The 18,280-nt window shown below is 42.0% G+C and overlaps 1 protein-coding gene across 1 annotated transcript; it reads left to right on the top strand.

Moving 5' to 3' along the window:
* The first annotated feature begins 2,029 nt into the window (after positions 1 to 2,029).
* Positions 2,030 to 13,072, top strand: neto2b (neuropilin (NRP) and tolloid (TLL)-like 2b). The gene is made up of 13 exons (XM_046290748.1): positions 2,030 to 2,505; positions 2,950 to 3,006; positions 4,702 to 4,842; positions 5,082 to 5,330; positions 5,687 to 5,734; positions 6,518 to 6,645; positions 6,768 to 6,869; positions 7,137 to 7,214; positions 7,262 to 7,355; positions 10,398 to 10,559; positions 10,741 to 10,871; positions 11,057 to 11,149; positions 11,804 to 13,072. Exons 1-13 carry the CDS (start codon positions 2,496 to 2,498, stop codon positions 12,254 to 12,256), a joined length of 1,746 nt encoding a protein of 581 aa, XP_046146704.1. The 5' UTR covers positions 2,030 to 2,495; the 3' UTR covers positions 12,257 to 13,072.
* The last annotated feature ends 5,208 nt before the right edge of the window (positions 13,073 to 18,280 follow it).

Below are 18,280 nucleotides of genomic sequence, written 5' to 3'. Positions count from 1 at the left end.
TGACAGAAAGTGCAGGCGCAAACCTGTAGCCTACTCCCGGCCGTCCCGTTGTACAGCGCCATATTTTCCATTCCATCCAAATGTAAACCCTGAGGGTTTCGTTTTTCGCTATTCTCTGAATAGAAACAGCATAATATTAATCAAATTAATTAAGCCAAATTTCTTAAAATCAGTCCCATATACTATGTTATTACAAAAAAGGTTTTAAATTCTCTGGTAATACCAATACGGAATACAATACAATGCTTTTCAAAGATGCCCTCTGGTGGTCAAACTAGCAATAACTTGCAGTAACAGAAAAAATGCCCGACAATTAAATGACGTGCCACAGAATGCTGCGGCAGCCCGCAAGGTGTGCCGCAGTATGGCACAACTTTTAAAGGAGGAACCACTGTATACTAATGAAGGATGTAAGAGTGAACTGCCTCCCATGCCAGCAGCAGTTCAGAAGAGGCAGTCAGTGTAGTCTTGAACAGTACAGTGGTGTTGGTGTGTATGTTTATTACAGTGTGATAGAGTGAGAGAGAGTGCACCAACCAAGGATTCACAAAATGGAAACAACACCAAATTGAGACTCTGCATGCAGAATTCTGCCAAATTATTATCTGTGTACAATGTAAAACACCAAATAATGCATGCAGAGCAGAATTAGGCCGATACCCACTAATTATCAAAATCCAGAAAAGAGTTGTTAAATTATACAATTACCAAAAAGGAAGAGATTCCCAAACCTTCCATAACAAAGCCATCACCTACAGAGAGAATCTCAGAAATAGTCCCCTAAGCAAGCTGGTTCTGGGGCTCTATTCCAAAACACAAACATACCCACAGAGCCCTAGGACTGCAACACAATAAGACCCAGCCAAATCATGAGAAAACTAAAAGATCATTACACACATTCGAAAGAATTTACAAAAAAAATTGAGCAAACTAAAATGTTGTTTGGCCCTAAACAGAGAGTACACAGAGGCATAATACCTGACCACTGTGACTGACCCAAAATTAAGGAAATCTTTGACTATAAACAGAAAGGCCACCATAGGCAGACCTGGCTTCAAGAGAAGACAGTCTATGTGCTCACTGCCCACAAAAGTAGGTGGAAACTGAGCAGCACTTCCTAATCTCCTGCCAAATGTATGACCATATTAGCGACACATATTTCCCTCAGATTACACAGACCCACAAAGAATCTGAAAACAATTTCCATTTTGATAAACTCTCATATCTATTGTGTGAAATACCACAGTGTGCCATCACATTAGCAAGATTTGTGACCTGTTGCCACAAGAAAGGGGCAACCAGTGAAGAACAAACGTTATTGTAAATACAAACCATGTTTATGTTAATTTATTTTCCCTTTTGTGCTTTAACTATTTGCACATTGTCACAACACTGTACATAGCCGTACTATTCCTCTGGAACTTTTGTAAGTGTAATGTTTACTGTAAATGTTGTATTGTTTATTTCACTTTTGTTTATTATCTATTTCACTTGCTTTAACAATGTAAACATATTTCCCATGCCAATAAAGCCCCTTAAATTGAATTGAGTGTAATAGATGCATAATAACCCACAAAGAACAATGTGCTTCTGGCACATCCTGTGTGTGTGTGTGTGTGTGTGTGTGTGTGTGTGTGTGTGTGTGTGTGTGTGTGTGTGTGTGTGTGTGTGTGTGTGTGTGTGTGTGTGTGTGTGTGTGTGTGTGTGTGTGTGTGTGTGTGTGTGTGTGTGTGTGTGTGTGTGTGTGTGTGTGTGTGTGTGTGTGTGTGTGTGTGTGTGTGTGTGTGTGTGTGTGTGTGTGTGTGTGTGTGTGTGTGACAGATAGACACTGCTGAAACAAAAACAATTGAAAACATGATTATTTGGTAATTAAACAATCAAATCAAAAATAACGAAAGTTGGTTATCAAACGCTCGGAAAAAACGAAGGAGTAAAGGGAGTTATGGAGGGGGGGGGGGGTGCATGCGCGATGAGCGACTGCGGTGCCTGCGCCAGCAGTGTCCAATCTTTAAAAAGGGCCGCAGTCAGCTAGTTCCGAGAGAGAGAGTCTCTCTGAATGGCTGAACCTACAAATTAAACAGAACTTTTAGTTTCATGTTTCTCAAAACAAGGCTATGCCCATCTACATAAGGAAGCAATATTACAGGGACTTCATCACTTCGTGGGATTTTTATTGAACAAGTAGCCAGTTTTGGATAATGATGGTTTCCGTTAAGTTTTTTTCATTATTTGAGATGACAAGGATTCGGAGTCGTTGATCAATTACATTGTATATGTCTATATTTAGAGCTTTTAACACAATCACGTAGCAGTGTCTTATCAGCGGCGATGTAGTGTCAATTGCATTCTACGAGGAAAGTTGTGGTTGTGGTCGATTATAACGTTTTACCCCGGTAAGCGTAAAGGAGGCGGGTATTAAAGGAAGAAAGCAAGGAACGAAGAAAAGCTTTGTAGCCTAGCAAGCCATCCTGTGAGGAAACTGAGCGGAGGAGGAGATGTACATATGTGAGTTTAAACTGGGTGTGGGTGTGTGTGTGCCAACTGTCTTGTCAGCCTCTTTCTTGGTGTGGTTGTTTTGCTGGTCAGCCTCTGTTTGCGTGTGTGTTGTGTTTGCGCGCGCGCCTGCATGCTGTCTGTGTATCCATTTCCATTTCATTTTCATCAGCAATGGATGCTCAGTTGACAGACATTAGTCAGAAGCGCATGATGCCCACATCAGCTCGTGGTACAAAACCGTGTGATTCAGTGCGCAAGCGGCCCAGTGATGCTGAAGTGACAGCTCCCTCAGTGCGCTGTCTCTTTCCACACACTCTGTAAAACACCAGTAGCAGCTGTGCCGCTGATGGTCCTCGCGTTTCAGAGTGTCTTTTTATTTTTTATCCCTCAAACTCTCTCTTTCTCTCTCTCTCTCCTGATTTACTCTCTATGCCCTATTCAACCCCCATCCAGTCTGGGTAGCTCTCTTTCTGATAGAGGAAGGCTTTGCATTGGCACAGAAAACCAAAGGTGGGTGTGATCTCATTTGTATGGCAGAAATGGGTTCTATTTAGGGTGAATGTTTGTTTTAATTCACTGAACAAAAATATAAATACAACATGTAAAGTGTTGGTCCCTTGTTTCATGAGCTGAAATAAAAGATCCCAGAAATGTTCCATATGCACAAAAATCTTATTTCTCACAAATTTTGGGCATGTTGTGGTTCATTTCTTTACTATCAAATGAGGAGAGACAAACTTATCACACAAGTCAGAGTTATACTTACACTAAATCTTTAATAGTGAGAGCTTTGCAATAGCAATGGCTGGTCGACGAATCACCGTTTCTAATGATCCGTTGAGAGCGGCGAGACAAAGGCTACTGAGATCTTTCATAGGAAAGATACACCCACTTTTCAACCTACATGACGAACAACAGATGTATAGAATGGGTCACAAGGTTAAGATTTGTATGAAAGATACCTATAATACATAGCAGACAGTATCTGCTGTGTCAACAGTTGTCATTGTATAGAGACCAGTGTCTCGACCATACTGGAGCCATGTCTCCCTGGTACCATATAGAACAGAAACATAAACTCATGCTCTGGAATGCTCTTTAGGTTTTATCACCCAAAGACATCGTACATCTTCTCTGTCAGTGTTATCTCCCAGAGGCCCATCCTCAGTAGAACACACACACACAAAAGCTATACGAATACTCTATTCTGTCGAATAAAACAACCATTTGATGCAACAGAAGTATTATAACATAATCTTGCAATTTCTCTCACAGGCACAAATGTGTTTACATCCCTATTAGTGAGCATTTTTTTTAAATCTGCCAACATAATCCATCCACCTGACAGGTGTGGCATATCAAGAAGCTGATTAAACAGCATGATCATTATACAGGTGCACCTTGTGCTAGGGACAATGAAAGGCCACTCTGAAATGTGCAGTTATGTCACATAACACAATTCCACAGATGTCTCAAGTTTTGAGGGAGCGTGCAATTAGCCTGCTGACTACAGGAATGTCCACCTGAGCTGTTGCAAAGAATGTAATGTTCATTTCTTTGACATAACGTCGTTTTAGAGATTTTGGCAGTACGTCCAACCAGCCTCACAACCGCAGACCACGTGTATAGCGGTGTGTGGACGAGCGGTTTGCTGATGTCAACGTTGTGAACAGAGTGCCCCATGGTTGCGGTGGGGTTAAGGTATGGGTAGGCATAAGCTACGAACAACGAACACAATTGCTTTTTATCAATGGCAATCTGAATGCACAAAAATACCATGACGAGACCCCGAGGCCTATTTTTAAAAGCTATCTGGGAATTCATAGATTAGGACCTAATGAATTTATTTAAATGGACTGATTTCGTATATGAACTGTAACTCAGTAAATTCTTTGAAATTGTTGCATGTTGCGTTTATATTTTTGTTCAGTATATTTTATGTCTGTCACATTTGATAAATGTCACAGAAACTCAGTTGTGATCGGTTGAGTATGTGATGTCTTTCAAGGAATACATACGTTAATTCATGTGTGTTAATTTCAAGTTTGGAAATCAAACTAAGACAGTGCTTTTGGAGTCATCCCCATTATATAGAAGTACCCTCATAATCAAGCTGTTTCTACACCTGAATAATATCTGTGACACTGTACTAATAAATACTTCCTGGTGTGTGGTGTGTGATTGTTTTTTCCATGGCATCCATAGACTCTCAGAATGTGGGTAAGATTTCCCAGAATGCCCGGCAGTGTGGCACCTGGATCAGAAACATCAATGGGGGGCAGTTCAGCTCTCCAAACTACCCTAAAATCTACCCTCCCAACAAGGAGTGCCTCTACATACTGGAAGGTAACACACACACGCACGTGCACGCACGCACGCACGCACGCACGCACGCACGTCACGCACGCACGCACGCACGCACGCACGCACGCACGCACGCACGCACGCACACACACACACACACACACACACACACACACACACACACACACACACACACATGGATTAAAACTCTTACATATTTTGACACAGAGCGCCTTTTTACCTTGGCCAAATAGTGACATCTACTCTCCTTCCCCTCCCAGCCCTGCCCCGTCAGAGGATTGAGCTTCTGTTTGATGACATCTTTTACATTGAGCCATCCTTTGAGTGTCGTTTTGACCACATCGAGGTGAGAGATGGTCCGTTCAGTTTCTCTCCTCTGATCAACCGCTTCTGTGGCTCCTCCAGCCCAGGCCTGGTGCTCTCCAGCGGACGATTCATCTGGATCCGCTTCTCTAGTGATGAGGAGCTGGAGGGACTGGGCTTCAGGGTCCAGTACACCTTTACCGCAGGTAATTTACCTAAGCCACAGCTAATGAACCACAACACACCTTTTACACAGGTAATACACTTCTATACTTACCTTTACCGCAAGTAATTTACCTGAACCACAGCTAATGAACCACAACACACCTTTTACACAGGTAATACACTTCTATACTTACCTTTACCGCAAGTAATTTACCTGAACCACAGCTAATGAACCACAACACACACTTTCATTGCAGGGAGTGGATAACTCAATCCAACATAACACATCTAGGCATCACGGTCCAGTACATAATTTACCTCAACCACAGTTAGCACTTTACTGTAGGTAACACATCTTAGGAGCAAACATTGACCTCAGCTTTTTTATTATGTTCAGACCCAGAGTTTCACCTCCACGTGGGAGGAATATTAAATCCTATTCCAGGTAATTCCTCAACACTTTAACCACTTCTTCAACTAGATATCAATAATACAACACTTTATTTAACTTGATTTAACAAGATCATATGTGTTTCTTCATCCCACCCTATCACCTCTCTTTCTCCCTGTCTTTCCCTCTCTCTCCTTTCTCCCTGTCTTTCCCTCTCTCTCCTTTCTCCCTGTCTTTCCCTCTCTCTCCTTTCTCCCTGTCTTTCCCTCTCTCTCCTTTCTCCCTGTCTTTCCCTCTCTCTCCTTTCTCCCTGTCTTTCCCTCTCCTTTCTCCTTTCTCCCTGTCTTTCCCTCTCTCTCCTTTCTCCCTGTCTTTCCCTCTCTCCTTTCTCCCTGTCTTTCCCTCTCTCCCTTTCTCCCTGTATGTCTTTCCCTCTCTCTCCTTTCTCCCTGTCTTTCCCTCTCTCTCCTTTCTCCCTGTCTTTCCCTCTCTCTCCTTTCTCCCTGTCTTTCCCTCTCTCTCCTTTCTCCCTGTCTTTCCCTCTCTCTCCTTTCTCCCTGTCTTTCCCTCTCTCTCCTTTCTCCCTGTCTTTCCCTCTCTCTCCTTTCTCCCTGTCTTTCCCTCTCTCTCCTTTCTCCCTGTCTTTCCCTCTCTCTCCTTTCTCCCTGTCTTTCCCTCTCTCTCCTTTTCTCCCTGTCTTTCCCTCTCTCTCCTTTCTCCCTGTCTTTCCCTCTCTCCTTTCTCCCTGTCTTTCCCTCTCTCTCCTTCCTCCCTGTCTTTCCCTCTCTCTCCTTTCTCCCTGTCTTTCCCTCTCTCTCCTCCCCCCCTATCTGTCAGACTGCCAGTTTGAGCTAAGTGGAGCTGATGGTATGATCCGGTCCGGTCAGGTGGAGGAGGAGGACAAAGTCAAACCTGACCAGGCGGTCGACTGTATCTGGACCATACGAGCTCCGCCCAACTTCAAGGTCTATTACACCTCAATGACATGTCTCAACTCTCTATATCTAAATATCTATATCTCCCCTCTTTAACAACTCCCTCCCCTCCCTCCATCCATCTGTTTCTCTCTCCCTTTTTTCTTGGTCAGATCTACCTGCGGTTTCTGGAGTATCAGCTGGAGAATTCGAACGAGTGTAAGAAGAACTTTGTGGCTGTGTACGACGGCAGCAGTGCCATAGAGGACCTCAAGGTAGGAGTTGGAATGAGAACTCCTTCACTGACTCACTCGCTCACTCACTACTATGCAGTAATACATATCATTCCCACATTGTACACATTCATAATAAAACTAGAGGAGAGTTAGCACTAATCAACATGAACTACTTATCGGAATAAAGCTGGTGCAGTGATGCATGTGATAGTGAGTTTATTGTTGTCATACTTTTAGTTTGTCATATCATCATGTTTTATCGTTTTAATGAATTGTTTATTTACTGTGACATCACGGTCGCTGCAGGCCAAGTTCTGCAGTACCGTGGCCACTGACGTAATGCTTGACAGACTCAGGGGATGCTCTTCACGGCGTGGTCAGGATGTGGGCCTACCATGAGTCCATCACGTTCTTCCTGTCTTTCTCTTCAGGCAGCAGACTCAGCCTTCCTGTCTTTCTCTTCATGCTACTTCCATCACGTCTTTGTCTTTCTCTTCACCCCTTTCTTCACCTGTTTGGCAGACCGTGAGTCCATCACGTTCTTTCTGTCTTTCTCTTCACTCCTTTCTTCACCTGTTTGGCCTACCATGAGTCCATCACGTTCTTCCTGTCTTTCTCTTCACTCCTTTCTTCACCTGTTTGGCCTACCATGAGTCCATCACGTTCTTCCTGTCTTTCTCTTCACTCCTTTCTTCACCTGTTTGGCCTACCATGAGTCCATCACGCTCTTTCTGTCTTTCTCTTCACTCCTTTCTTCACCTGTTTGGCCTACCGTGAGTCCATCACGTTCTTTCTGTCTTTCTCTTCACTCCTTTCTTCACCTGTTTGGCCTACCGTGAGTCCATCACGCTCTTTCTGTCTTTCTCTTCACTCCTTTCTTCACCTGTTTGGCCTACCGTGAGTCCATCACGCTCTTTCTGTCTTTCTCTTCACCCCTTTCTTCACCTGTTTGGCCTACCGTGAGTCCATCAGCCACTCACTTTACCTCTATCACTCTTTCTACCTCTCTCTGTCCCTCACAGGCTCACTCTTTCCCTGAATCTGTCTTATGCTTCCCCTTTCCCTCTTTCATCTCATCCTTATCTGCTGTGTGTCTCTCTCACTTTACCTCTTTGTACCTCTCCTGTATTTCTATTGCTCATACTTACTTAAAAAAAAATCACTTTTTTGATTTGTTTGCAAGTATGTGGTACATTTTCACAACTCTTAAGCACAAAAATCAAAACAGATCACCGAAATGGCTGATGTTTCAAAACTCTAAGGACATTTTCAACTGACTGAGTGCAACAAAGTCACTTGTTCACTGCACCAAATCACTCTTTTTATGTAGATACATATTCAATCTAAGTATCTGCTTTTCAAAATTCAATATTCACTTTACTTTTGATATAATTATCTTGTAATTTGTTAACAATACAATTAATTATCACTTTATCAAACTACTCAAAACTGGTAACTACTGAGCCAAAATGATGTAGTGCCTAGTTAACGTATATAGTTTGATAACTGCTGAACACTGTCAAATTCTATATTTCTACCTCATAAATGTATCAATTTGACATCAATTTACGTTTGAAGGTTAAACCAAATCATATATGGATGTGACTCAGGTGTATCAATGAAATTCAGATAATGAGTGGAATATATTGTTATTCCACTATGTGTTACCATTTGTAATTATAGTGTAGTATAAAATGCACTGCTGAAATACCTGGGTTGGATAACAATATATTCCACTCATTATCTGAATTTCATTGATACACTGTAAGCTGAGAAACAGGTGATACTGTATTAGTTGACAAGTCACGTAGAAAAGGTGATCTTGTACAATGTTCCATTGAGTATAAATCAGTGGAGGCTGCTGAAGAGAGGGCAGCCCCTAATAATGGCTGGAATATAGTGTAATGGTATGGAGTAAATGGAATGATATAAAAACCCATGAAAACCAAAAGAAATGTGACACCATTCCATTTACTCCGTTCTGGACATTATTATGAGCCATCCTCCCCTCAGCAGCCTCCACTGGCAGAAAGGGCTTACAAACCGTGTTTTTACCGTAGCCGTCATTGTGAAATAAGAATTTGTTCTTAACTGACTTGCCTAGTTAAATAAAGGTTAAATAAAAATACAAAATATAAAATAGAAAGTAGCCAACTGTTTAACAACACCCCTATTTCTGAGGATTTGTCCTATGTACTATATGTACTGAATGGTGCATATCAAATGATAACCAATACTATATGGCATATATTTACCATCTACTACATGGTTCCCTTCAGCACTACAAAAATTACACTTGTGCAATGTGTATCTTGTATTTTTTGCTATTGGCTTTAATGGTAGTTAAAATAACTAAATGGTGAGCCTATCATTATCTGATGCATTGGTGACTGAATGAAATGTTCTCATGGTATTTCACAGAAAACATTTGCATGAATCACTGATGAATGATTTTGCATGAATGACTCAGTGTTGAAAGATGTGTGAAACCCCAACTAATGCACAATCAAACATTCTGAACATGCAACAGGGGCATTACAAATTCACCACATACTTGTGAAAATAGCACCAAAGCGAGTATAACAAACTGTAACATAATTGTATCCTCTTGTAGCTGAGACTTCACATAGCTGTTTCAGATTTGTTTTTCTCTTATGCTATAGGTTTACATACACTATATATACAAGAGCATGTGGACACCCCTTCAAATGTGTGGATTCGACTATTTCAGCCACACCCATTGCTGACTTTTGTATAAAATCGAGCACAAAGCCATGCAATCTCCATAGACAAACATTGGCAGTAAAATGGCCTTACTGAAGAGCTCAGTGACTTTCAATGTGGCACCGTCATAGGATGCCACCTTTCCAACAAGTCAGTTCGTAAAATGTATGCCCTGCTAGACCTGCCCCGGTCAAGTGTAAGGGCTGTTATTGTGAAGTGAAAATGTCTAGAAGCAACAACTGCTCAGCCACGAAGTGGTAGACCACACAAGCTCACAGAACGGGTCTTCTTGGTGCTGAAGCACGTAGTGCATAAAATTGTCTGTCCTCGGTTGCAACACTCACTACCGAGTTCCAAACCGCCGTTGGAAGCAACGTCGGCACAATAACTGTTCATTAAGAGTTTCATGAAATGGGTTTCCGTGGCCAAGCAGCCACACACAAGCCTAAGATCATCTGCTATGCCAAGAATTGTCTGGAGTGGTGGAAACGCGTTCTGGAGTGATGAATCACACTCAACCATCTGGGTTTGGCGGATGGCAGGAGAACAGGAGAACTATACCTGTCCCAATCCATAGTGGCAACTGTAAAGTTTGGTGGATGAGGAATAATGGTCTGGGGCTGTTTTTCATGGTTCGGGCTAGGCACCTTAGTTCCAGTGAAGGGAAATCTTAACACTACAGCATACAATGACATTCTAGATGATTCTGTGCTTCCAACTTTGTGGCAACAGCTTGGGGAAAGCCCTGATTTTGGAATTAGATGTTCGACAAGCAGGTGTCCACATACTTTTGTTCATGCAGTGTAGCATAACTGTGCTTACTCGTCATATCAAATAAATAAAAAATGATTTGTGTGTGTGTGCTGTGTGCGTGTGTGTGTGTGTTTGCAGCCCCGTGTTCAGGTGACATGTTCTTCTGTCACAGTAGCATGTGCATCAACAACTCTCTGGTGTGTAACGGGGTGCAGAACTGTGTCTTTCCCTGGGACGAGAGCAACTGTAAAGGTGAGACACATGTCATGTTATACTGTGTTATATTTTCATAATATCATCTTCATATCTCACATCAAGAGGAAAAACACATTTTTGTTGGACGATTCCCAGAATCAGCAGTGAATGAGCAGGAAATCCACAATCCGAACTTTTTATCGGAACCCTAAGTCCCTCGTTCTCTGTCTCTCTGTAGAGAAGAAGCCAAAAGGTATATTCCATCACATTACTAAGACCCATGGGACAATTATAGGTGTGTCTACAGGACTCGTCCTCCTCCTCCTCGTCATCTCCATACTGGTGCAGGTCAAACAGCCACGCAAGAAGGTGTGTAGCAACCAAATGTTGACAAATATTACAAATGATGTTTGGCAATCAATCGTCTGTGTGTGAATGAACAAAATTCGTAAAATGAAGCATTTTGCTATTCTACGAGTGGCATGGGTCTGGGTCGTCGAGAGAAATAAGGCGTCTATCCCGCTTGTGGGATCCTATCCCTTGTATGTTAACAGGTGGTGGCGCGGAAGAGTGCCCTTTTCAATCGAGCGGACTTCAAGGAAGTGTTTGAACCTCCGCACTACGAACTCTTCTCACTCAGAGAGAAGGTGGGTTTAACATCAAGACTTAATGATATCTACCAAACCAACATATAAAACGCAACATGCAAAAATGTCAACGATTTTTCTGAGTTACAGTTCATATAAGGAAATCAGACAATTGAAATACATTAAATCTATGGATTTCATGACTGGGCAGGGGTGCAGACACGGGTGGGCCTGCAAGGGCACTAGCCCACCCACTGGGGAGCCAGGCTCTGCCAATAAGGATTAGTTTTTCCCCACAAAAGGGCTTTAATTACAGAAATACTCCTCCTCAAAAGCTCTGGTGGACATTCCTGCAGTTAGCATACCAATTGCAATGATCATGCTGTTTAATCAGCTTCTTGACAGATTATATTGGCAAAGGAGAAATGCTCACTAATAGGAATGTAAACAAATGTATGGACAAAATTTGAGAGAAATAAGCTTTTTGTACTTTTGGAACATTTCTTGGATTTTTTATTTCAGCTACATGTTGGGTTTATATTTTTGTTCAGTGTAGTTTATTATGCTACTGATGTTTTAATCTTGTATTTTACTTTGCTTTACTTCACTTAGTTTATAAAGTAGTGATGATGATGATGATGATGACGGTGGTAAGGAGGATGATGACGATGATCACTGTATGAAGATGGTTATCATTGTCTTTGTCATCCTAAGGCGTTGTCTACGGACATAGACCTACCAGAAGAACTCCAGTCTCTCAACGCTCTGAGACGTTCCTCCACCACTTCCCGCTGCATCCATGAGCACCACTGTGGCTCCCAGGCCTCCGCCAACCCCAGCCGACGTGCGTCCTCTGTGGGCATAGGATCCATGGAGCTTCCTCCCTTCCGGTGCGAGTTCACCCAGGGTCAGCCAGGCTCCCTACCCTCTCTGAGAGGCGTCAACAGCAGCCTGAGGAAGAAGAGCTGGCCTAGTATGAAACAGGTAGGACTGGTGGGAGGCGAGGGCCTGGTGGACCGGGTAAGGGGGAGGGAGGATAGGGTGATGGAAGAGGAGGAAGAAGAGGAGGTGGAAGGAGGGAAGTGTGATGTGTATGTACGCAGAGGGATGAGCATGAGATCCATCTGTGAGATGTCTCAGCAGAGATCGATGTCCATGGACTTCTGAGAGAGAATGAGGAAAGGAGGAAGGGGACAGAAAGGAGGATGTGGTGGAGGAAGGAGAGAACATTTGTGATAGAAAAACAATCAGTATCGCTTGACACATTTACTATGAAGGAAAATAGATTGGACCCCAACCCCTAACCTAGACACTCTCTTTGGTATCTCTGAAACTCCGGCTATCCTGTTGCACTGGATCTACGAGTTAAAGGCATCATCTGTAACTTCGATCACCGTTAAAAAGTGCACCCTGACACTTTTCTGAAGGTGACAATCTGGTATGCAAACCACAAGTATGACAACCGAAAACGAAAAGGAACAGGAACACACTGATGTTTTGTTTTAAGTTAATTATGTTTGTGTTTCATGTTTTGCCACAGGGAAAAGAGAATTTATGGAGTGTGTCCTTAAAGTGGGCCTCCTTTAACAAATACTGTTCCAAGGCCGGAGACAGGCCATATAGTGTAAAGTTCTTATTTATTTCATGACATACCTCACTGTGTATTTTTTCCCTAAAGGTTTTTCCTCTCCATTTGTTGATTTTGTTTTCGTAGTTTTAGAGAGGATAGTTGATGGAGAATTGTGTTACGGTTAGCACTGGATGATAATGATGAAGGATGCCTTGTATCATTGTGTTGTTGTTTTGTTTTGATTGATTTGGTTTTGTTATTGAATCTATTAAAGAATGTGTCTCTTGGTGACTGGGGTGAGTTGGTGACTGAACCATGTGGCTGTGGTAGATGAGGATCAGAGTGAGTTGGCCATGGTTTCGGTTGAACACTCCAACACCCACCCCGCTCTCTGCTGAGACAGCATGGTTTTATGAGGCTTCCTGTAATGGTCTGTCACACCACTACGCAGGCAAGAAAGCCCCTCTTGAAACCCTGACTAATACAACCAAGCAATATACAACCAATAAACAACCAAATGTACAAACAATATACATAATGTATACAGTCAGCGCCAAAAGTATTGGGACAGTGACACATTTTTTGTTGTTTGGGCTCTATACTCCAGCACTTAGGATTTGAAATGGTACAATGACTGCAAGGTTAAAGTGCAGACTGTCAGTTTTAATTTGAGGGTATTTTCATCAATATCGGGTGAACTGTTTAGAAATTACAGCACTTTTTGAACATAGGACCCACATTTTAGGGGACCAAAGGTATTGGGGACAAATTCACTTATATGTGTATTAAAGTAATCAAAAGTTTAGTATTTGGTCCCATATTCCTAGTAGCTCTACAAACTTGTTGGATGCATTTGCTGTTTGTTTTGGTTGTGTTTCAGATATTTTTGTGCCCAACAGAAATGAACGGTAAATAATGTATTGTATCATTTTGGAGTCACTTTTATTGTAAATAAGAATAGAATATGTTTCTAAACACTTCAACATTAATGTAGATGCTACCATGATTACGGATAATACTTAATTCATCGTGAATAATGATGTTACAGATGCACAAATATCATACCCCCAAGACATGCTAACCCTATTACAATAATAGGGGATGTTAGCATTTTGGGGGGGGGGGGTATAATTTTTGTGTCTGTAACTTTCTCACATCATTATTCACGATTCATTCAGGATTAGCCGTAATCATCGTAGTATGCACATGAACGTAAAAGTGTTTAGAAATATATTCTGTTGTTATAGTGATTGTATCATTTCAAATCCATAGTGCTGGAGTACAGAGCCAAAATAACAAAAAATGTGTCACTGTCCCAATACTTTTGGAGCTCACTGTAGCTTGTCAGAACCACCCTATCGGCAGTGGTTGGTTGGCTGAGATTACTTCTCCAATCATGTGGGGGAGTTTTAGAATAGATGGTCTGTATTTAGGATATTGATGTAGATACCATTTACTTCCATTTTTAATCTCCCCCAATTGAATGCATGAAATATACAAGCAAAAATGTATTTACATTCAAGTTAGTTAGTTATGCAGAGCTACAATAAGAGCATTACCTACCTCAACTAAGTTTGGTAAGACAATGATATATGACTACTAAGGACTAATATAAGCCTGGGAATAAAACACAGGTCCTCCCATCTAAGTTACAGCATTAACCAGAAAATACTTCAGTGATGAGTCAGAACATATCTCTTCAAAATAATTCACTGCCAGCAAGACTGTGAACTAACTCTCTCTGTCGCACGCACACACGCACACACACACACACACACACACGCACGCACGCACGCACGCACGCACGCGCACACACGCACACACACACACACACACACACACTTGTACCTGCATGGTATGAGGACAATGAGATATGTCATTACTGATGGTATGTGACCCATTTGAGTCAGACTTGGTTTGGTAAACAGAGTAGATGAAGGTTTAACAAATGTGAAGCCTTGGGTCTGGCGGCTCACATCCAACTTATTCTCCATGAAAGAGGATGGCTTTGTCATAACGTGTTGATTACTGCTCTATGTAGGTCACTCATATTGTATTAATGCTCTAACATTTGCTATGTTTGATCTTTCGTTCCATAGATATGGTATGAAAGAATGACCCATAGTGTTTTATTGCCAGGGCATTTTATTTCTTTATCTCATGACATATAGTTCAATGAAAGTAGGCTAATTGCACTGGTCAACTTTGGGCTGCTACATCATTCATTGAGTGATTTCTTTATTGTGCAAAAATAATCATTTGGGACTAAAGTCTTTAGAAATATCTAAATTGTGTTTTATTTTTTATTACATTTATTTAACCTTTATTTTAGCAGAGAGTCCCATTGAGACCAAGGTCTCTTTTTCAAGGGAGCCCTGCATGAACACAATTGATACAGTGTACAAAATTCAAGCATACAATGTAATAAAAACATACAATATTACAAGCAATTTTTTTTAGAGCAATTTAAGAAGCAAACACATTCCTCAACAATGAGTTTCTCCATTAACAAAATTACAATGAACTTCTACTGACTTAATCTATTGATGTAATTAATAATTAAAAGAGTATAACTCACTTTATTTAAAAAGCATACACAGTATTCACTAATGACCTGATTCACAGATAACATAATCACTTGCAACTAGAACTTTGGCATAGATGATCCATGTCAACGTCAGAAAAGTTAAGCACGCAACTGTGCACTGATCTCAGATCAGAGTACAGCCTGCTGAAAAGAGAAAAGGCACAGGACCTAACTATGGCTTTTTGTCTCTGTCGGTGCTGTAGGAATTCACTCTTTTCACCCCTGTCTCAGCACCTGTGGGCCAGAGACACACACAGGAAGTACAAACACATACAGGAAGGTCAGATGTTAAAACATTCATAGATTTCAGTTTCAGACACAGCATGAAATAACAGTATTGGAGATGAGTTATTTGAAACAGGAGGAAGAGGGGTTATTTGATTAAGTAAAGCTCAATTCAAAGTTCACAGCTGCAATAGTCCACTGGCCTATTATAACATACAACATATAGCAAGTCTCATATCTCCAAAAGCGTGAACATACAGTGGGGAGAACAAGTATTTGATACACTGCCGATTTTGCAGGTTTTCCCTACTTACAAAGCATGTAGAGGTCTGTAATTTGTACCTATGATAAAAACATTACAGACCTCTACATGCTTTGTAAGTAGGAAAACCTGCAAAATCGTCAGTGTATCAAATGCTTGTTCTCCCCACTGTAAGTCATAATGGACCGGCAGGCTATTGCAACTTTACTATATACACTATATTTACAAAAGTATACGGACACCCCTTCAAATTAGTGGATTCGACTATTTCAGCAACACCTATTACTGACAGGTGTATAAAATCGAGCACATAGCCATGCAATCTCCATAGACAAACACTGCCAGTACAATGGCCTTACTGAAGAGCTCAGTCACTTTCAACGTAGCATAGTCAGTTCGTCAAATTTCTGCCCTGCTAGGGCTGCCCTGATCAACTGTAAGTGCTGTTATTGTGAAGTGGAAACATCTAGGAGCAACAACGGCTCAGCCGCGAGATGGTAGGCCACACAAGTTTACAGAACAGGACCGCTGAGTGCTGAAGCAGACTACTGCACGCAGCGCGTTAAAATTGTCTGTCCACGATTGCAACACTCACTACCAAGTTCCAAACTGCCTTTGGAAGCAATGTCAGCACAAGAACTGTTCATCAGGAGCTTCATGAAATGGGTTTCCATGGCCGTGCAGCCACACACAAGCCTAAGATCCCAACGTGCAATGCCAAGCGTCGGCTGGGATGGTGTAAAGCTCACCACCATTGGACTCTAGAGTAGTGGAAATGTGTTCTCTGGAGTGATGAATCACACTTCACCATCGATCAGTCCGACAGACGAATTAGTGGAGGTCAAGTCACTGTTTGTGAAAATAAAATAATGACGAGACTTACCAATCAACTTGTAGATAAATTGTCTCTACTCCATAGCTCTAAAGTTAGTGAGAGAGAGCAGAATTGAAATAGCTATCGAAGAAATCTAAAGTATAGCTCAATTGTTACATGGATTACTTTTAGCAGTAAATAAACAGAGAAGAGGTGGACAATTGGCATCTAAACATTGAGGTGAAAATAGAGAAAAGAAGAATGTCAACACAATAAAATAGTTTTTATCGCTGTCAAGATGTTATCAGGAAAAGCTACGACTCTCTCCCAGAGCGTCCGGGTCTTTCTGTCTTGGGCTCCAATGTGTATGACTGTTGACTTTATGATACGATATCAATAACGCAAATTAATCTCCATTTCCATACATTTGGTTTCCATGCAAAAATGTTTTGTTGGATTTCCATGGAGAATATACTTCAATATTGTATAATAACTGTGAAGAATGCTATTTTATTTTATAGAAAGTTCAAACAATACATTATGTGTTTAATGTCTGGGTTAAGTGCTTAGCTGGTGCAGGGCAGATCTCATGTTTTTCTTAGTTCATTGACCAGTCTAATGGCTACAGCAAAAAACATTTCCTCCTGTTAGTCTTAGAATGGGGGCAGCAGAGGAGTCTTCCAAATGGCAAGAGTTCAGATGCGGGATTGAGGATTTGGGTTCCATCACCCAAGATTGCATAATATGGGCCTTCCTAAGAGTTTTCTGTCAGGCTTGCTTGACCTTGGAGCTGAGGTTCACAATACTTTGAATGTCAATATTCAACCAATGATCTTAGCGCTATAAGGGATTTGGGAAACAAAATGTGTCCTTATAAAGTGTACCTTGCCATGTCAAATAAAATGACAACACTGACCTTCTGACTCCAGCGAGTGTGTACCAAGGCAAAGTAGGTAAACACAAAGACCTACTATGAAACTTTCCATTTCCCACAGACTGAGTCTGTATATCTCTTTGTGTAGGTAACCTAGTAGTCAAATGATGTGTTATATAACACCTTGTCCTGATCAACCACTAAAACGTCATATAGTACCTGCCCTGGGTCTCTCTGGCTAACCATTAACAGTGGTTTCGTGTCAATATAGAGTGACCTCTCGACCTGAACCACTGTTGTGTCTGCAGGGAGGTGTTTATATTAGGAGGGATAGGGTGGGGCAGAGTGATTGAGGAGAGAGGTTGTGAGGGAAGGGGTGTATGTGGTACTTATGATAATGGGGTGGGGGGTTAGGCTTGGCCCTTAAGACCCTCACAAACTTCTACAGATGCACCATTGAGAGCATCCTGTCGGGCTGTATCACCGCCTGGTATGACAATTGCACCGTCCGCAACCGCAGAGCTTTTCAGAGGGTGGTGCGGTCAGCTCAATGTGTTACCGGGGGCACACTGCCTGCCCTCCGGGACATCTACAGCACCCGGTGTCACAGGAAGGCCAAGAAGATCATCAAGGACCTCAGCCACCCGAGCCATGGACCCATGAGGGGGTTAGGACAGGTCCATCAAAGCTGGGGCCGAGAGACTGAAAAACAGCTTCTATCTCAATGCCATCAGACGATTAAATAGTCACCACTAGCCGGCCTCTGCCCAGTACCCTGCCCTGAACTGAGTCGCAGTTTCTAGCCAGCTCCCGGCTGGAGTGTTGTAAAGCTCGCCACAATTGGACTTCTCTGGTGTGA

Source organism: Oncorhynchus gorbuscha, linkage group LG02, assembly GCF_021184085.1.
Source record: "Oncorhynchus gorbuscha isolate QuinsamMale2020 ecotype Even-year linkage group LG02, OgorEven_v1.0, whole genome shotgun sequence".
Taxonomy (NCBI): Eukaryota; Metazoa; Chordata; class Actinopteri; order Salmoniformes; family Salmonidae; genus Oncorhynchus; species Oncorhynchus gorbuscha.
This window is presented reverse-complemented; position numbering and strand designations above follow the sequence as displayed.

Bases quoted from the DNA above. Each gene is read 5' to 3' on its own strand.
- neto2b (XM_046290748.1), top strand. The intron at 7,215-7,261 runs GTGGGCCTACCA...CTTTCTCTTCAG, and splicing joins CTTCACGGCGTGGTCAGGAT to GCAGCAGACTCAGCCTTCCT. The intron at 10,560-10,740 runs GTGAGACACATG...GTCTCTCTGTAG, and splicing joins GGACGAGAGCAACTGTAAAG to AGAAGAAGCCAAAAGGTATA.